This window comes from Oncorhynchus masou, chromosome 14, assembly GCF_036934945.1.
Source record: "Oncorhynchus masou masou isolate Uvic2021 chromosome 14, UVic_Omas_1.1, whole genome shotgun sequence".
Lineage (NCBI taxonomy): Eukaryota > Metazoa > Chordata > Actinopteri > Salmoniformes > Salmonidae > Oncorhynchus > Oncorhynchus masou.
In genome coordinates, this window is record NC_088225.1 from 20,485,246 (window position 1) to 20,506,667 (window position 21,422).

At 44.8% G+C, this 21,422-nt stretch overlaps 1 protein-coding gene across 2 annotated transcripts in view; it reads right to left on the minus strand.

The window, feature by feature from the left end:
• Positions 1–21,422, minus strand: part of LOC135554496 (adhesion G protein-coupled receptor L1-like) — a 248,867-nt gene that overhangs the window by 67,614 nt on the left and 159,831 nt on the right. For both annotated transcript variants that reach the window (XM_064986831.1, XM_064986830.1), the window contains 2 exons: positions 7,154–7,367; positions 2,402–2,511 (listed from right to left, as the gene is read on the minus strand). In XM_064986831.1, the coding sequence (XP_064842903.1) occupies positions 2,402–2,511; positions 7,154–7,367 (324 nt within the window). The remainder of the gene's footprint in view (positions 1–2,401; positions 2,512–7,153; positions 7,368–21,422) is intronic.

Genomic DNA, 21,422 nt, shown 5'->3' on the forward strand with positions numbered 1-21,422 from the left:
TAGAACATAGCAACAAGGGGCCAGCCAACCTGACCACCACAACAAGTCAACTCACATCTCAGGGCTACATTCAGAGAGAGAGATGATAGAGGAGACTGAAAGAGGACATGATCTCACCCAAAGGCTGCAAAAGAGAAAAAAGAGAGAGAGAAGAAGAAAGATAACACAGACTAGAAAACCTTCCCCAACAGCAAAGGTCACAGTTATAACTGTTACTGTTGCGATGGTAAGAGGACTCAACCCTGAACTACAGAATATATCTAGAGGCAGGTTAGCTGAGGGCCTGTGAGCACCGAGCAGAGGAGGGTCAGAGTTCATCATAATCTTAAGGGGGCACAGCCAGCCAGGTAGGACAGCTCCTCTAGAGGCCTGGAGGCCATGCTGCACTTTGTGTTGCACTTGGACAGTTGAAAGTGGAGTGTTGGGACAACTCCTACAGGTGACAGTGGAGTGTTGGGACAACTCCTACAGGTGACAGTGGAGTGTTGGGACAACTCCTACAGGTGACAGTGGAGTGTTGGGACAACTCCTACAGGTGACAGTGGAGTGTTGGGACAACTCCTACAACCTGCAAAGAGAAAAGAAAGCGACAGCGGAAGAGAAAGAGAGGGAGGGAAAGAGATGTGGCAATGGGAGAGGGAAAGAGATGTGGCAATGGGAGAGGGAAAGAGATGTGGCAATGGGAGAGGGAAAGAGATGTGGCAATGGGAGAGGGAAAGAGATGTGGCAATGGGAGAGGGAAAGAGATGTGGCAATGGGAGAGGGAAAGAGATGTGGCAATGGGAGAGGGAAAGAGATGTAGCAATAGGAGAGGGAAAGAGATGTGGCAATGGGAGAGGGAAAGAGATGTGGCAATGGGAGAGGGAAAGAGATGTGGCAATGGGAGAGGGAAAGAGATGTGGCAATGGGAGAGGGAAAGAGATGTGGCAATGGGAGAGGGAAAGAGATGTGGCAATGGGAGAGGGAAAGAGATGTGGCAATGGGAGAGGGAAAGAGATGTGGCAATGGATAAAGTGTAGAATATAAAGAGTTGTAGAAGAATGGCATGAAACCAAGAGAGAGAAGGGTGACATAGAAGTAGAGAGGAAAAAAGGCGATATTGACATGGAGATATGTTGAGAGGAAGAGAGGAGCGTGATAATTCAGAGAAGAGGTCAGGGAGTTGTTGAAGTCGGTTTTGCTTTCTTCAGTTCCTGTACTCACGGCTCCCTGAAGGAAAAAACATAGACATTCACCCACAGAGTATCTCTTACCCACCTCTTCCCTTCATCCCTCCCATAGTCATCAATCAAGCCCCCCCCCCCCCCCCCCACACACCACACTTCTGTCTCCCCCAGTGGAGGGGGGATGAGGCGGCAGCCCCCTGGAATACTCCTGCACAGTGAGAGGATCAATGCTGAGAGTAATACTACATGAGGAGGAGGGGACACTGTCTGAGCAGAGATTTTCACATGACTGAGGCTCCACACAACACCACAATCCTCACCCTGTCTGCCTGTGTTCTTGTGTGTGTGTGTGTGTGTGCTTTAGGGTGTGAGTGAGAGTGTGTGAGAGACAGTGTGTGATGTGGGTGTGTGTTTCTGCGTGTGTTTGTGTATGTGTGTGTGTGTGTGTTTGTACTTGTGTTTGTGCGGGTGTATGAGCAACAGAGCGTGTGCGTAATGTGTGTGTACGTGCGTGTGTGTGTGTGTCACACCTGCCACGGAGATGTGAGCAGCACCCGAGGGAGCCGGCAGCCAGTTACCATGGGGATATTGAAATGTGCACATCTTCAGGGTCATGTGGTCTAAAATAAGCCCTTTGCTGTTTGTGTTAACATTGTGGCATGATGACACAGACACAGTCTTCTGCCTCCCAGTCTCACTGTGGACAATGTTCACTGTTCTTGGAGATCAGAGGGACCACTAAGATGTTTGGCACCAGATAAAGCAGACTATCAGGCCCAGGGGTCAACATGTGTGTGAGTGTGGTGGTGTGTGTTACCGCTATGATCGGCAATAAAGGCTGACCCCTCGCTGTATGAAGTGCTTATCTGCCATGGTGTTTGTGGAGCACCTTCCCCGTGTGAAAATCTCTCTCAGCCTCTGGAGCGTTGCACTGTCGATGGAGAAAAAGGGTTTAGTGCTGTGTGTGTGTAGGTGTGTTTGTTTGCAGGTGTGTGTGTAGGTGTGTGTGTGTGTAAGAGAGAGAGAGAGCAAGAGCGAGAGAGCAATGTGTGTCTGTCTGGTCTGGTCTTGGTCTGTCTGTTTGTGTGTGTGGCTGAGTGTCTGAGAGAGAGAGTCTGTGTGTGTGTTGGTGTGAATGACAGTCAGTTGCTGAGAGGGGTTAGGTGGGGGAGAAGGGGGATGGGGGCTGGGGTAGGGGGTGAGGGATGTGGGAGATGGGGGGTCTGGGTACTCACTGTAGGGGACACACTCGTACTGTATCTCCAGGTACTTGTAGGTCCCTGGGCAGGGGTCTGGGAACACATCAGACCCTGCCACCACCACACACTGGGTACGGTTATTACACCTGTCCCACAGAGAGAGGCAGAGAGATGAGAGGGATATATATATATATATATAGAGAGAGAAAGAGAGAGATAGAAAGAGTGTGAGAGAGAGAGAGAGATAGAAAGAAAGAGCGAGAGAGAGAGATAGAAAGAGAGAGAGAAAGAGATAGAAAGAGTGATTTTATATATATATATATATATATATATATATATATAAATAAGAGAGAGAGAGAGAGAGAGAGAGAGATAGAGAGCGAGAAAGAGCGAGCGAGATATATATATATATATTGAGGTATATATATATATACATATATATAGAGAGAGAGAAATAGAGAGAGATATATATATAGAGAGAAAGAGCGAGAGAGATAGAAAGAGCGAGAGATAGAAAGAAAGAGCGAGAGAGAAAAAGAGAGAAAGAGCAAGAGAGAGAGAGAGAAAGAGCAAGAGAGAGAGAGAGAGAGATAGAGATAGAAAGAGTGAGAGAGATAGAAAGAAAGAGCGAGAAAGAGAGAGTGAGGACAGAGAGAGAACATTAAAAGGAACACAAAATTCAACATACAAATTAGGATCTGGCTAAAAATACTTGAATCAGTTATAGAACCCATTGCCCTTTATGGTTGTGAGGTCTGGGGTCTGCTCAACAACCAAGATTTCACAAAATGGGACCAACACCAAATTGAGATTCTGCATGCAGAATTCTGCAAAAATATCCTCTGTGTACAACGCAAAACAGCAAATAATGTACGCAGAGTAAAATTTGGGCCGATACCCGCTAATTATCCAAATCCAGAAAAGAGATGTTAAATTCTACAACCACCTAAAAGGAAACAATTCCCAAACCTTCCATAACAAAGCCATCACCTACAGAGAGATGATCCTGGTGAAGACTCTGTTCAGAAACACATACAGACCCCACAGAGCCCCAGGACAGCAGCACAATTAGACCCAACCAAATCATGAGAAAACAAAAAGATAATTATTTGACACATTGGAAAGAATTAACAAAAAACAGAGCAAACTAGTATGTTATTTGGCCCTAAACAGAGAGTACACAGCGGCAGAATACCTGACCACTGTGACTGACCCAAAATTAAGGACATCTTTGACGATGTACAGACTCAGCGAGCATAGCCTTGCTATTGAGAAAGGCCGCCGTAGGCAGACCTGGCTTTCAAGAGAAGACAGGCTATGTGCACACTGCCCACAAAATGATGTGGAAATTGAGCTGCACTTCCTAACCTCCTGCCCAATGTATGACCATATTAGAGACACATATTTCCCTCAGATTACCTAGACCCACAAAGAATTTGAAAACAAATCCAATTTTGATAAACTCCAATATCTATTGGGTGAAATTCCACAGTGCCACAAGAAAACGGTGACCAGTGAAGAACAAAAGCCATTGTTAATACAGCCTATATTTATTTTCCCTTTTGTACTTTTTGCACATCATTACAACACTGTATAAATAAATATGACATTTGAGTGTAATGTTTACTGTTCATTTTGTATTGTTTATTTATCTTTTGTTTATTATCTATGTTGCTCTGTCTGTATGCTATGTCTTGCTTGTCCTATGTTGCTCTGCGTGTGCTCAATGATTGTCTATATTGTAATTGTTTTTAATAACCTGCCCAGGGACTGAGGTTGAAAATTAGCCGGCTGGCTAAAACCGACACTTTTACTGAAACGTTGATTAATGGGCACTGTCCCTGTAAAAATAAAATAAACTCAAACTTAAACTCAAACTATTTCACTTGCTTTGGCAATGTACACATATGTTTACCATGCCAATAAAGCCCCTCAAGGATCCGCCCCTTTTGTACATTTTCACCTAAAATGACATACCCAAATCTAACTGCCTGTAGCTCAGGACCTGAAGCAAGGATATGCATATTCTTGACACCATTTGAAAGGAAACACGGAAACACTTTGAAGTTTGTGGAAATGTTAAATGAATGTAGGAGAATATAACACATTAGATCTGGTAAAAGATAATACAAAGAAAATTACATTTTTAAAAAAAAAAAAAAATCTTTTTAAAATCTTTGAAATGCAAGAGAAAGGCCATAATGTATTATTCCAGCCCGGGTGCAATTTAGATTTTGGCCACTAGATGGCAGCAGTGTATGCGCAAAGTTTTAGACTGATCGAATGAACCATTGCATTTCTGGTCAAAATTTTGTTTCAACACTGCCCAAATGTGCCTAATTGGTTTATTAATAACTTTTCAAGTTCATAACTGTGCACTCTCCTCAAACAATAGTGTGGTATTCTTTCACTGTAATAGCTACTGTAAATTGGACAGTGCAGTTAGATTAACAATAATCTAAACTTTCTGCCATATATCAGATATGTCTATGTCCTGGGAAATGTTCTTGTTACTTACAACCTCATGCTAATTGCATTAGCCTATGTTAGCTCAACCGTCCCACGGGGGACCCACCGATCCTGTAGAAATTGAAATTGAATTGAGAGTGAGAGAGAGAGAGAGAGAAACATGGGAACAGAGAAATAAAACTAGACAGAGGAGAGAAGAGAGTGATGAGAAAAAAATGAATGACATTGAGAGAATGACAGAAGAGACAAAAGAGAAGAGGCAGATAAATGTCCTTGGGGTTAAAGACGGGGGGAACGGGTCGGAAGGGGGTCATTTCACACTAGACTAGATCATGTGACAGCTGGACCTGAGGGGATGAGGCGACGGAGGGATGAGGGAGGAAGAGTGCCGTAAGAGTCTCCCTTCCCCGATGGCTTGTGAGTGTGAGCAATTAAAGGTGAGAGAATGGGGGGACTAGTGCTGCTAAGACAGACACACACACACACACACACACACACACACACACACACACACACACACACACACACAACACAACACTCATTCTGTCTTCTATCCACCTCTGTCCTCCTCTGTCTTCTATCCACCTCTGTCCCCCTCTGTCCTGGTCTGTCCTCCTCTGTCTTCCTCTGTCCTGGTCTGTTCTCCTCTGTCTTCTGTCCACCTCTATCCTCCTCTGTCCACCTCTATCCACCTCTGTCCACCTCTATCCACCTCTGTCCACCTCTGTCCACCTCTGTCCTCCTCTGTCCTCCTCTGTCCTCCTCTGTCCTCCTCTGTCCTCCTCTGTCCACCTCTGTCCTCCTCTGTCCTCCTCTGTCCTCCTCTGTCCCCCTATATCCTTCTATATCCTCCTCTGTCCTCCTCTGTCCTTCTGTCCTCTTCTATCCAGCTTTAGCATTATTTCTCTCTTTCTGCTCTCTCTCTTGTTCATTCTCCATTTCTCTCCACATTTCTCTCCACACCACTGCTGCACTTTATCTCCCCATCAGTGGATCACTCTAGCTCCCTCCCTCCCTATATCAATCCCCTTCAGATCTCTAAATCTCTCCATCTCTCCATCCCTCCATCCCCACACCAATCCCCCTGTCCACCTCTCTCAATTCAATTCAATTCAATTCAAGGGCTTTATTGGCATGGGAAACATGTGTTAACATTGCCAAAGCAAGTGAGGTATATAATATATAAAGTGAATGTATAAAGTGAAATAAACAATAAAAATTAACAGTAAACATTACACATACATAAGTTTCAAAACAATAAAGACATTACAAATGTCATGTTATATATATACAGTGTTTTAACAATGTACAAATGGTTAAAGGACACAAGATAAAATAAATAAGCATAAATATGGGTTGTATTTACAACGGTGTTTGTTCTTCACTGGTTGCCCTTTTCTCGTGGCAACAGGTCACAAATCTTGCTGCTCTGATGGCACACTGTGGAATTTCACCCAATAGATATGGGAGTTTATCAAAATTGGATTTGTTTTCAAATTCTTTGTGGATCTGTGTAATCTGAGGGAAATATGTCTCTCTAATATGGTCATACATTGGGCAGGATGTTAGGAAGTGCAGCTCAGTTTCCACCTCATTTTGTGGGCAGTGAGCACATAGCCTGTCTTCTCTTGAGAGCCATGTCTGCCTACGGCGGCTTTTCTCAATAGCAAGGCTATGCTCACTGAGTCTGTACATAGTCAAAGCTTTCCTTGATTTTGGGTCAGTCACAGTGGTCAGGTATTCTGCCACTGTGTACTCTCTGTTTAGGGCCAAATAGCATACTAGTTTGCTCTGTTTTTTTGTTAATTCTTTCCAATGTGTCAAGTAATTATCTTTTTGTTTTCTCGTGATTTGGTTGGGTCTAATTGTGCTGCTGTCCTGGGGCTCTGTAGGGTGTGTTTGTGAACAGAGCCCCAGGACCAGCTTGCTTAGGGGACTCTCTCTCCCTCTGTGCTTCACTCCATCTCACCAGTAGCACCCTCTCCCTCCGTTACATCTGTGATGGATAGCAGGGAGAGGGCTACCATAGATCAGCTCTATGAGGAGGCAGATGCTAAGCACAAGCAGAGTGCAGCTGCATGCAGCCACACTACAAACACATATCTCACTACACACATACTGCATGCACTTGACTTTACACACGAACAGCACATACGATAAAAAAACAAGCAGGACAGAAAGACACACCCACCCTTGGTGTCCTATGTCTTCTTATTTATCTTACACACACACACACACACACACACACACACACACACACACACACACACGCACACACACACACCTATCCACCCAACCCTCCCACCTCCCCACACGTACCTCTGTGACATGATCTTGAAGGCGTCAGGCAGGTAACACTGCACGTTCTCCATTTGGAAGGGGTCAGCGTCACAGATCTTGTCGTCCGTGCGGCCGTAGTTGGCCGTCTCAATCATGATGACATCACTGCCAGGGCAGCGCAGCTCGATGGGGTATCCCTCGCACGCCAGCTCTCTACGCATCAGGCCGAAGGGCATCGCTGACCGACTCAGAGCTACAGCAGAGAGAGAGAGAGAGAGAGAGAGAGAGAGAGAGAGAGAGAGAGGACAGAGGAGAGAGAGATGGAGGAGAGAGAGAGGAGAGAGAGAGGGAGAGACAGAGGAGAGAGAGAGGAGAGAAAGGGAGAGACAGAGGAGGGAGAGAGAGAGAGAGGGTGTGAGAGAGGGGGAGAGAGAAAGGAGAAAGAGAAGGTGTGAGAGAGGGGGAGAGAGAGAAGAGAGAGAGAAGGAGAGCAAGAGAGAGAGGGGGGAGGGAAAGGGAGAATGAGAGAGAGGGGAGAGAGAGAGAGAGAAGGAGAGAGAGAGAGAGAGAGAGAGGGGAGAGGGAAAGGGAGAATGAGAGAGAAGAGAGAAGAGAGAGAGAGAGGGAGAGAGAGAGGGGGAGAGGGAAAGGGAGAATGAGAGAGAAGGGAGAGAGAGAGAGAGAGGAGAGAGAGAGAGATAAAGTGTGTTATTGACAATGTAAGTGCATGGTATGAAATAGGAGGGAAATCATACAAACAAATGGCAGACATACCGCTCTCTGTAGAATAACAGAAACAGCATAAAGCAAATGGCTAGGTAGAGAAAATGCTAGTCATCATGTACAGTAGCAGAAAGACAGGGCCGAAGAGCAGAATTTGTATTTTTGCATAGCAGTTAGAATATAACATAAACACAATGAAACCATCATCTCAATTCACAGAGGACACAACTAAAAACAGTGTAGCCAGCCTCATAGACAGAGAGTACAAGTGGACGTTGGATCCTAAAAGAGCACTTCCAGACCAGACCTGCCTCCCAAATGGCACCCTATTCCCTATAGTACACACATTATTTTTAATAGGGAATAGGGTGCCATTTGAAACACACACCAGCTCTCCCAATCATGATATTTACCCACTTTGAGAGGCAAACTGTTCAACTTTCTGGCTAGTTCCATTAACAGACTCCCACACACACAGCCAGCAGCTCAACTCCCACCACTCGGACACGCACGCGTCTGACGCACAGCTCTGAAATAGAATGTCCTCACTTCACGTCTGCCTTGCAGCCGACGTCAACATTACACCTGAGTCGGGCTCACCTCCATACGGAGAGGGGGAATGAGGGAGGGAGAGGAGAGAGAGGAGGAGGCAAGAAAATACATTGAACAGAGAAGAGAAGAGGGCCTAAGAGAGGGAGAGAGAATCTCACCCTAGCCTCAGGCAGGGCCTCTCTGTACGAGGGCTGGCAGGCCCCTAGGCTCCCTCCCCCCACCTGTGTCATCTGTCCGTTTGCCATTTGTACGCCCACTCCATGCAATCAGAAGACTGAGAGGGCAGCTAGGAGAGAGAAAGCTGGCGCGACGGACAGAGAGAGGGGGCAGCCAGGGTAGCGGGGGTTAATCGCTGTGCCAGGGCTGAGAGGGCAGCTAGGAGAGAGAGAGCTGGCGCGACGGACAGAGAGAGGGGGCAGCCAGGGTAGCGGGGGTTAATTGCTGTGCCAGGGCTGAGAGGGCAGCTAGGAGAGAGAGAGCTGGCGCGGCGGACAGAGAGAGGGGGCAGCCAGGGTAGTGGGGGTTAATCGCTGTGCCAGGGCTGAGAGGGCAGCTAGGAGAGAGAGATCTGGCGCGACGGACAGAGAGAGGGGGCAGCCAGGGTAGCGGGGGTTAATTGCTGTGCCAGGGCTGAGAGGGCAGCTAGGAGAGAGAGAGCTGGCGCGGCGGACAGAGAGAGGGGGCAGCCAGGGTAGCGGGGGTTAATTGCTGTGCCAGGGCTGAGAGGGCAGCTAGGAGAGAGAGAGCTGGCGCGGCGGACAGAGAGAGCCAGGGTAGCGGGGTTAATTGCCAGGGCTGAGAGGGCAGCTAGGAGAGAGAGAGCTAATTAGCGGGGGTTAATCGCTGCCAGGGCTGAGAGGGCAGCTAGGAGAGAGAGAGCTGGCGCGGCGGACAGAGAGAGGGGGCAGCCAGGGTAGCGGGGGTTAATTGCTGTGCCAGGGCTGAGAGGGCCACAGACATACACAGAGAGACACTCTTCATCTACTCCATCTCTCTCTCCCTCATCCCCCTCTCCCTTCATCTGCACAAGCAGGCTTTCTAGCGGCCTCTGCATTCAGTCCTTCAACAAATTCAGTCCTACTCAGCTCACCACAAAATGGCTGCAGCCTTGACAAAGTCCTGTGGAGAAGCTCCAAAAAAAGACCATATTGTTACATTTTGCATAGAAGAATGACAATTGAGGTGCTTGTATAATTGTTCCGCATTTTGAACAAAACCTGATATAGTGCCATTCATCAAAGCCTTGGACCTGCATGTTGCGCCCCCTATAGGTCAATGGTGAAAATGCACTTGTCAGCATTTCATTTTGGGTCATTGCTTCCCCTGAGTTGGATCTATGTGGCCCTGCATTTGCTGTTTTCTCACCCGGCTGGTATGTTTTGACAGTGTGTTTAAAAGTGCAAATGAATAAATCTTCACTTGAACATGATTGGTCAACTCTCCCAGCCTTCCTCCATCAATGTATGTGAATATTTGGGTTGCTGCAGTTCAGACCTGTGGCTCTCTAACCTTGCCCACTCTGAGAGCTGCAAAAACTGGAAATCAGTCGCCAAAGATAGGGGATAAAATGCAAAAAGGCTAAACAACAAGACTGTTGTTCAAATGTGCTCAACCAGGCAGTTGATATGCCAGAAAAAGGTACTATAGAGTAAGAATATGGTAAATAAGTGTTTAATTAAAAATAATTATTTGGTGAAAAATATCATTGAATTGATGTCAAAAGACTATATACATTGATTAAACAATATTTCATGCCCCTTGTGGTAAATGAATCAATATTCAGACTAAAGAACGCCTATAAAATAATGCCTTTAATTGTAATAAAAAGCTGCACTCAAATTGTCACATATCTGAAATTGTAGTCTGAACATGTGGAAAACATGATAGAGGGATATGGATAATTTGAAATGTAAGAAAATAATTTTGGGGGACATTGTACTATATACCACCCAGAAACGCATTAATTTAAATGTAATTCAATATTTATGTTTGGACACACAAATGATCATAATTTGCTCAAATTTGCCATCAGTCCTCATATAAAGTGATACTGTGAGATTCAGATGAACTCATGGATAAGATTTCAATTGTTTGTATGATTGAGTGTAGTCTGGCCCAGGAGTGGGAGGGTGAACGGAAAGGCTCTGGAGCAACGAACCACCCTTGCTGTCTCTGCCTGGCCGGTTCCCCTCTTTCCACTGGGATTCTCTGCCTCTAACCCTATTACAGGGACTGAGTCACTGGCTTACTGGGGCTCTCTCATACCGTCCCTGGAAGGAGTGCGTCACCTGAGTGGGTTGAGTCACTGATGTGGTCATCCTGTCTGGGTTGGCGCCCCCCCTTGGGTTGTGCCATGGCGGAGATCTTTGTGGGCTATACTCAGCTTTGTCTCAGGATGGTAAGTTGGTGGTTGAAGATACTCCTCTAGTGGTGTGGGGGCTGTGCTTTGGCAAAGTGGGTGGGGTTATATCCTTCCTGTTTGGCCCTGTCCGGGGGTGTCCTCGGATGGGGCCACAGTGTCTCCTGACCCCTCCTGTCTCAGCCTCCAGTATTTATGCTGCAGTAGTTTATGTGTCGGGGGGCTAGGGTCAGTTTGTTATATCTGGAGTACTTCTCCTGTCCTATTCGGTGTCCTGTGTGAATCTAAGTGTGCGTTCTCTAATTCTCTCCTTCTCTCTTTCTTAATCTCCACCCGGCACAGCCAGAAGAGGCCACCCCACATGTGCTCTCTCTAATTCTCTCTTTCTTTCTCTCTCTCGGAGGACCTGAGCCCTAGGACCATGCCCCAGGACTACCTGACATGATGACTCCTTGCTGTCCCCAGTCCACCTGGCCGTGCTGCTGCTCCAGTTTCAACTGTTCTGCCTTATTATTATTCGACCATGCTGGTCATTTATGAACATTTGAACATCTTGGCCATGTTCTGTTATAATCTCCACCCGGCACAGCCAGAAGAGGACTGGCCACCCCACATAGCCTGGTTCCTCTCTAGGTTTCTTCCTAGGTTTTGGCCTTTCTAGGGAGTTTTTCCTAGCCACCGTGCTTCTACACCTGCATTGCTTGCTGTTTGGGGTTTTAGGCTGGGTTTCTGTACAGCACTTTGAGATATCAGCTGATGTACGAAGGGCTATATAAATAAATTTGATTTGTCTCTGTGTGACATATAAAGGAAGCTTGTGGTAGTTGTACGGGCCAATACGAACTAGTGTTAGCTCAACGACTGGAAGTCGACAGCTAGATACAGAACAAGAGATGTGCTTGTTTTGTGCTGGGGAACCCCGTATTAAATACTAAGCATAGGCTCCCCTCCCCTCAATGAAAGCTGGGTTTGTATCCTGATCAATGCATTCACCAAGTAGCCAAGCTAATCCATAAAGGGTTTTGATCGTGAGACTGCCTTGAAATAAATCTTAAATCACCAAATACTTTTTTTAAAGATCACAGTTGGGAGCAGCAAAACGGTGAGCAGACATTCTCACGCCCATCATGGAATGAGAAATGTGATGATGCCGGTGACCCTCGTATTTAGAAACATTGTTTACCTGTAACAATTTCTTGTTAGGGGTTCAGGCAGCGAAGCTGCAAGAAACCATATTGTACTTGTTGGTTCCCCAGCAGTGAGCTCCCTTCTCCTACTCAAAGAGTTTTAGAGAGTTGTAGGGCTTCCCAGACACAGCCCATCTGTAAATAGCCCATCCAACTACCTACCTCATCCCCATATTGTTTTTCTTTACTTTTTATTTTGCACACCAGTATTTCTACTTGCACATCATCATCTGCTCATCTATCACTCCAGTGTTAATTTGCTAAATTGTAATTACTTTGCTACTATGGCCTATTTATTGCCTTACTCCATTTGCGCACACTGTATATAGATTTTTATACTGTGTTATTGACTGTACTTTTGTTTTATCCCATGTGTAACTCTGTGTTGTTGTTTTTGGCGCACTGCTTTGCTTTATCTTGGCCAGGTCGCATTTGTCAATGAGAACTTGTTCTTAACTGGCCTACCTAGTTAAATAAAGGTGAAAAAAATGTCTCCCCCAGTAAGTCTGTCTCATTCTACTTCTTGATGTTTCAATGGTGCCAAGGATAGTTCCAGTTTTTATATGCTCTGATGTTTGCCTCTCTATGACACACCAGGTCTGATTTCCGCAACATCTGCTGTTTGGGTCCTTCCACTTCTACTACATCTAAACAATGCAAAGGTCTGGAATTAATCTGAGCTGTGTTACAGCACTATAGCAGACTTTTAAAGATCATTTATGCTTGAGCCATCATGCGTAGTGTTTCCTGTAAATTTGATCTCTGCTAACATCTGGAAAAATGCCTTTAAAAGGCTCATAGAGAGCAATAGTAATGGTGTCTTTTGTAAGCACTAACGCAGGCTAACACTGTCATGGCTCGCTGGCCAAAGCTTATGGAGAAATGAATGTTTTGGGGGGAAGGATTCAGGATAAACGCTGGAAATAAGGTCTGTGGTAAACACAGGCTTAGGAGATCTGATATGTGTTATTCTATGAGATAATCTTCATCAGCTAACATAACTTCTTGTGAAGTTTATGTAATCAAAACAAGCAAAACGCTAACGATGTGCTAACATGTAAAAAGATCAAACTACACCTCAGGTCCTGTGCCTTTGACATCGAGCTAAACGGCTTAGGTTACCGTATCAGACTTAGGTTACCGTATCAGACTTAGGTTACCGTATCAGACTTAGGTTACCGTATCAGACTTAGGTTACCGTATCAGACTTAGCTTACCGTATCAGACTTAGGTTACCGTATCAGACTTAGCTTACCGTATCAGACTTAGGTTACCGTATCAGACTTAGGTTACCGTATCAGACTTAGGTTACCGTATCAGACTTAGCTTACCGTATCAGACTTAGCTTATCAGACTTATCATCAGACTTAGCTTACCTTATCAGACTTAGGTTACCGTATCAGACTTAGGTTACCTTATCAGACTTAGGTTACCAGATCAGACTTAGGTTACCTTATCAGACTTAGCTTACCTTATCAGACTTAGGTTACCGTATCAGACTTAGGTTACCTTATCAGACTTAGCTTACCTTATCAGACTTAGGTTACCGTATCAGACTTAGCTTACCTTATCAGACTTAGGTTACCGATCAGACTTAGGTTACCTTATCAGACTTAGCTTACCTTATCAGACTTAGCTTACCGATCAGACTTAGGTTACCGTATCAGACTTAGGTTACCTTATCAGACTTAGCTTACCTTATCAGACTTAGGTTACCGTATCAGACTTAGGTTACCGTATCAGACTTAGGTTACCTTATCAGACTTAGCTTACCTTATCAGACTTAGGTTACCGTATCAGACTTAGCTTACCTTATCAGACTTAGGTTACCTTATCAGACTTAGGTTACCTTATCAGACTTAGGTTACCGTATCAGACTTAGGTTACCTTATCAGACTTAGCTTACCTTATCAGACTTAGGTTACCTTATCAGACTTAGGTTACCGTATCAGACTTAGGTTACCTTATCAGACTTAGGTTACCTTATCAGACTTAGGTTACCGATCAGACTTAGGTTACCGTATCAGACTTAGGTTACCGTATCAGACTTAGGTTACCGTATCAGACTTAGGTTACCGTATCAGACTTAGGTTACCGTATCAGACTTAGGTTACCGTATCAGACTTAGCTTACCGTATCAGACTTAGCTTACCGTATCAGACTTAGGTTACCGTATCAGACTTAGGTTACCTTATCAGACTTAGGTTACCGATCAGACTTAGGTTACCTTATCAGACTTAGGTTACCGTATCAGACTTAGGTTAGACTTAGGTTACCAGATCAGACTTAGCTTACCGATCAGACTTAGCTTACCTTATCAGACTTAGCTTACCTTATCAGACTTAGGTTACCTTATCAGACTTAGGTTACCTTATCAGACTTAGCTTACCGTATCAGACTTAGGTTACCTTATCAGACTTAGGTTACCGTATCAGACTTAGGTTACCTTATCAGACTTAGGTTACCTTATCAGACTTAGGTTACCGTATCAGACTTAGCTTACCGTATCAGACTTAGGTTACCTTATCAGACTTAGGTTACCTTATCAGACTTAGCTTACCTTATCAGACTTAGCTTACCTTATCAGACTTAGCTTACCTTATCAGACTTAGCTTACCGTATCAGACTTAGGTTACCGTATCAGACTTAGCTTACCGTATCAGACTTAGGTTACCTTATCAGACTTAGGTTACCTTATCAGACTTAGGTTACCTTATCAGACTTAGGTTACCTTATCAGACTTAGGTTACCTTATCAGACTTAGGTTACCTTATCAGACTTAGCTTACCGTATCAGACTTAGGTTACCGTATCAGACTTAGGTTACCTTATCAGACTTAGGTTACCGTATCAGACTTAGCTTACCTTATCAGACTTAGCTTACCTTATCAGACTTAGCTTACCTTATCAGACTTAGCTTACCTTATCAGACTTAGGTTACCTTATCAGACTTAGGTTACCTTATCAGACTTAGGTTACCTTATCAGACTTAGGTTACCTTATCAGACTTAGGTTACCTTATCAGACTTAGGTTACCTTATCAGACTTAGCTTACCTTATCAGACTTAGCTTACCTTATCAGACTTAGCTTACCCTATCAGACTTAGGTTACCGTATCAGACTTAGCTTACCGTATCAGACTTAGCTTACCTTATCAGACTTAGCTTACCTTATCAGACTTAGCTTACCTTATCAGACTTAGCTTACCTTATCAGACTTAGGTTACCTTATCAGACGGACCCAAAGTCTCCTCTAGACATCGTTGGGGAACTGATAATATGAGCACCTTCCCTCTGAGGAGATATGGTTGCAGCCTGGAGCAAAACAATATACCATCCTTGCATTTTAGTTCGAGCTGGTAAGCAGAAAGCTAACTAAGCTAACTAGCTTTTTGGCGGACTAGTGTAGCGTAGACTAGTTTGCATGGTCGGCGTAATGTCGTGAAAATGCTTGCTACTAACACTGAAGTTCAAGTTCTCTGATAGTTAGCGACTCATTAGCAAGTGACTTATTTTGAGAATGTAAAGGCTTTATAATTCCTAACGGTCTTGTTAACTGACTTATCATCTCATAGAAGCCTCTGTTAACCCCAGACCTTATTTTCAGCACTTATCCCAAATAGGAATAGCAAACATTCATTTCCGTTTTTTAGGACGACAAGCTGACAAGCGCTATTGTCGACTGTGTAGCGCTATTTTATTTTTATTTATTCATTATTTTACAGGTAAGTTGACTGAGAACACGTTCTCATTTGCAGCAACGACCTGGGGAATAGTTACAGGGGAGAGGAGGGGGGTGAATGAGCCAATTGTAAAGTGGGGATTATTAGGGGACCGTGATGGTTTGAGGTCCAGATTGTGAATTTAACTCCACATGGGTTGAATCCCGGCCAAAGTCCCAGTCAGTCATTTTAATTAATTATATAAATAAGCCAGCATAGAACCCATTCACCCATTACTCTTTTCATATTATTTATTCATGCACGCAAGCTTTGTATTTAACACACCACTTTGAAAGTGAGAGTATCAACATTTCACTGGGGTTTCTGATGGATTGTCATCATTGTTGAGATTGTTGCTTTTTTGTGACTACATCAGGTTTTGTTAAGCGCGAATTGCAATGCTTCTATACCAAAGTGAACCATTTTGCAGCTTACCTAGTGGACTAACAGTCAAAGCTCAGAGGCAGAGGGACGAGTTGGCAGGGGAGCTCTCCCTGGTGATGAAGGACAGCCAGTACATATGAGTGGAGCTTTCCACTGCCAGCTAGACAGATAACTGCTGTCCATGGTGCTGAAGGAGTATGACGAGAATACGTCTATAGAAATGCATTTGGAGAGCAATAACAATTGGAGTCTGGCTATGGTTTATTCTACATCAGACAGACTAGAATAACCAACGGAGCTAGCAATGCATTGCGCTACATCAGAGTGACTGCAAAGTCTATGGGAGGGAACAGTCCATGGTACTGAAAACAGAATGACAGGTAGTGATAGGCTCTTTACGACCTTGAATCAACAGAGGGAACATTTTACACATTAAGTCTGCCCCTTTCTTTGGTCGGTCCCATTTCCCATCTCCAACCAACCAGATTTGACAAAAGAACTTCAAAAAGCTGCTGCTCTCCTCACCTACTTAGCCCTCTTATACTCCCCTGACCAGACTGTATTAGCAGTTGAGAAAGGCAGGATGCCAAAAAGCTGGGTTCTATGCTGGCTTATTGATATAATTAATTAAAATGACTGAATAAAGCATATAAACAGGCTGTATTAGAGAGTAGACGAGGAGACACTGTCTCTTCTCTCTTCTCTCAGTGCTGGAACACACAGAACAGAACAGGCCTGTTTTCCTTGGCAGCTGATGATGAGGCTCTGGGTGAATTAGACTTCAGTCTATCCATTCAGGAAATGTGCCCGTAAGGGTCAACGTCAATGTCAGTCATTTCCAGAGATGCTGTGTAGCTGCAGCTACATGACTCACTGCATTGAGACTAGCTCATATTTCTAAACGCCACTCATTCATGCAGCTGCATTGCTTGGGTAATGTTGTGTCAGTGTGTAACTAAGGACATTAAGGCTGAATAGCCAGATCAAATGTATTTAAAATCCTTTATGCCTCACCAGCATAATATATCTTCGTAACAGCCTTATAAAAACACAACCAGACAAAGACGACAAAAACACATTCATATTAAATCAAATCAAATTGTATTTGTCACATACACATGGTTAGCAGATGTTAATGCGAGTGCAGCAAAATGCTTGTGCTTCAGGTTCCGACAATGCAGTAATAACCAACAAGTAATCTAACTAACAATTCCTAAACTACTGTCTTATACACAGTGTAAGGGGATAAAGAATATGTACATAAGGATATATGAATGAGTGATGGTACAGAGCAGCATAGGCACGATACAGTAGATGGTATCGAGTACAGTATATACATATGAGATGAGTATGTAAACAAAGTGGCATAGTTAAAGTGGCTAGTGATACATGTATTTCATAAGGATGCAGTCGATGATATAGAGTACAGTATATACGTATGCATATGAGATGAATAATGTAGGGTAAGTAACATTATATAAGGTAGCATTGTTTAAAGTGGCTAGTGATATATTTACATCATTTCCCATCAATTCCCATTATTAAAGTGGCTGGAGTTGAGTCAGTGTCAGTGTGTTGGCAGCAGCCACTCAATGTTAGTGGTGGCTGTTTAACAGTCTGATGGCCTTGAGATAGAAGCTGTTTTTCAGTCTCTCGGTCCCAGCTTTGATGCACCTGTACTGACCTCGCCTTCTGGATGATAGCGGGGTGAACAGGCAGTGGCTCGGGTGGTTGATGTCCTTGATGATCTTTATGGCCTTCCTGTAACATCGGGTGGTGTAGGTGTCCTGGAGGGCAGGTAGTTTGCCCCCGGTGATGCGTTGTGCAGACCTCACTACCCTCTGGAGAGCCTTACGGTTGAGGGCGGAGCAGTTGACGTACCAGGCGGTGATACAGCCCGCCAGGATGCTCTCGATTGTGCATCTGTAGAAGTTTGTGAGTGCTTTTGGTGACAAGCCGAATTTCTTCATCCTCCTGAGGTTGAAGAGGCGCTGCTGCGCCTTCTTCACGATGCTGTCTGTGTGAGTGGACCAATTCAGTTTGTCTGTGATGTGTATGCCGAGGAACTTAAAACTTGCTACTCTCTCCACTACTGTTCCATCGATGTGGATAGTGGGGTGTTCCCTCTGCTGTTTCCTGAAGTCCACAATCATCTCCTTAGTTTTGTTGACATTGAGTGTGAGGTTATTTTCCTGACACCACACTCCGAGGGCCCTCAACTCCTCCCTGTAGGCCGTCTCGTCGTTGTTGGTAATCAAGTCTACCACTGTTGTGTCGTCCGCAAACTTGATGATTGAGTTGGAGGCGTGCGTGGCCACGCAGTCGTGGGTGAACAGGGAGTACAGGAGAGGGCTCAGAACGCACCCTTGTGGGGCCCCAGTGTTGAGGATCAGCGGGGAGGAGATGTTGTTACCTACCCTCACCACCTGGGGGCGGCCCGTCAGGAAGTCCGGTACCCAGTTGCACAGGGCTGGGTCGAGACCCAGGGTCTCGAGCTTGATGACGAGCTTGGAGGGTACTATGGTGTTGAATGCCGAGCTGTAGTCGATGAACAGCATTCTCACATAGGTATTCCTCTTGTCCAGTTGGGTTAGGGCAGTGTGCAGTGTGGTTGAGATTGCATCGTCTGTGGACCTATTTGAGCGGTAAGCAAATTGGAGTGGGTGTAGGGTGTCAGGTAGGGTGGAGGTGATATGGTCCTTGACTAGTCTCTCAAAGCACTTCATGATGACAGAAGTGAGTGCTACGGGGCGGTAGTCGTTTAGCTCAGTTACCTTAGCTTTCTTGGGAACAGGAACAATGGTGGCCCTCTTGAAGCATGTGGGAACAGCAGACTGGTATAGGGATTGATTGAATATGTCCGTAAACACACCAGCCAGCTGGTCTGCGCATGCTCTGAGGGCGCAACTGGGGATGCCGTCTGGGCCTGCAGCCTTGCGAGGGTTAACACGTTTAAATGTTTTACTCACCTCGGCTGCAGTGAAGGAGAGACCGCATTTTTCCGTTGCAGGCAGTGTCAGTGGCACTGTATTGTCCTCAAAGCGGGCAAAAAAGTTATTTAGTCTGCCTGGGAGCAAGACATCCTGGTCCGTGACTGGGCTGGATTTCTTCCTATAGTCCGTGATTGACTGTAGACCCTGCCACATGCCTCTTGTGTCTGAGCCGTTGAATTGGGATTCTACTTTGTCTCTGTACTGACGCTTAGCTTGTTTGATAGCCTTACGGAGGGAATAGCTGCATTGTTTGTATTCAGTCATGTTACCAGACACCTTGCCCTGATTGAAAGCAGTGGTTCGCGCTTTCAGTTTCACGCGAATGCTGCCATCAATCCAAGGTTCCTGGTTAGGGAATGTTTTAATCATTGTTATGGGAACGACATCTTCAACGCACATTCTAATGAACTCGCACACCGAATCAGCGTATTCGTCAATGTTGTTATTTGATGCAATACGAAACATGTCCCAGTCCACGTAATGGAAGCAGTCTTGGAGTGTGGAGTCAGCTTGGTCGGACCAGCGTTGGACAGACCTCAGCGTGGGAGCTTCTTTTTTTTAGCTTTTGTCTGTAGGCAGGTATCAGCAAAATGGAGTCGTGGTCAGCTTTTCCGAAAGGGGGGGGGGGGGAAGGACCTTATATGCGTCGCGGAAGTTAGAGTAACAGTGATCCAAGGTTTTTCCGCCCCTGGTTGCGCAATCGATATGCTGATAAAATTTAGGGAGTCTTGTTTTCAGATTAGCCTTGTTAAAATCCCCAACAACGATGAATGCAGCCTCCGGATAAATGGTTTCCAGTTTGCAAAGAGTTAAATAAAGTTTGTTCAGAGCCATCGATGTGTCTGCTTGGGGGGGGATATATACGGCTGTGATTATAATCGAAGAGAATTCTCTTGGTAGGTAATGCGGTCTACATTTGATTGTGAGGAATTCTAAATCAGGTGAACAGAAGGATTTGAGTTCCTGTATGTTTCTTTCATCGCACCATGCCTCGTTAGCCATAAGGCATACACCCCCAACCCTCTTCTTACCAGAAAGGTGTTTGTTTCTGTCGGCGCGATGCGTGGAGAAACACGTTGGCTGCACCACTTCGGATAGCGTCTCTCCAGTGAGCCATGTTTCCGTGAAGCACAGAACGTTACAGTCTCTGATGTCCCTCTGGAATGCTACCCTTGCTCGGATTTCATCAACCTTGTTGTCAAGAGACTGGACATTGGCAAGAAGAATGCTAGGAAGTGGGGCACGATGTGCCCATCTCCGTAGTCTGACCAGAAGACCGCCACGTTTCCCTCTTTTTCGGAGTCGTTTTTTTGGGTCGCTGCATGTGATCCATTCCGTTGTCCTGTTTGTAAGGCAGAACACAGGATCCGCGTCGCGAAAAACATATTCTTTGTCGTACTGATGGTGAGTTGACGCTGATCTTATATACAGTAGTTCTTCTCGGCTGTATGTAATGAAACCTAAGATGACCTGGGGTACTAATGTAAGAAATAACACGTAAAAAAACAAAAAACTGCATAGTTTCCTAGGAACGAGAAGCGAGGCGGCCATCTCTGTCGGCGCCGGAAGAGTGGCGCTCGATCACAAACATTAGGAACACAGATGGTTCACGCTCTCTCTCGATCACAAACATTCTAATAAATGCATGCATAGTCGCCCACGCACACACAGTCAGAGAGACAGACACATGCACACGCACGCACACACGCACACGCACACACACACAGTGCGGGGTATCTGTACTTTACTTTACTATTTATATTTTGCACAAATGTTACTTTTACTTCACTACATTCCTAAAGAAAATATATTTTTACTCCATACATTTTCCCTGACACCCAAAAAGTACTCGTTACATTTTGAATGCTTAGCAGGACAGGAAAATGGTCGAATTCACACATTTATCAAGAGAACATCCCTGGTCATGCCTACTGCCTCTGATCTGGCAGACTCACTAAACACACATGCTTCATTTGTAAAGGATGTCTGAGTGTTGCAGTGTGCCCCTGAACATCCGTAAATAAAAAGAACAGAAAATCGTTCCGCCTGGTTTGCCTAATATACGGAATTTGAAATTATTTATACTTTTACTTTTGACACTTGTGTATATTTTAGCAATTACATTTACTTTTGATTCTTAAGTACATTTAAAACCAAATACTTTTAGACCTTTACTCAAGTAGTATTTTACTGGGTGACTTTCACTTTTACTTGAGTCATTTACTATTACAGTTTTTTTACAATCACTAGGACACATTTCTCAATACTTAAGTCACTTTTTCTCTTCACACAGTTCTCCTAACCAACTTTCAGCTTTGCACAGCAGTTAATTGCATATCCAAAATGAACTAAAACTACCAAAACACTTCATACATGTCTCAAATCAACCC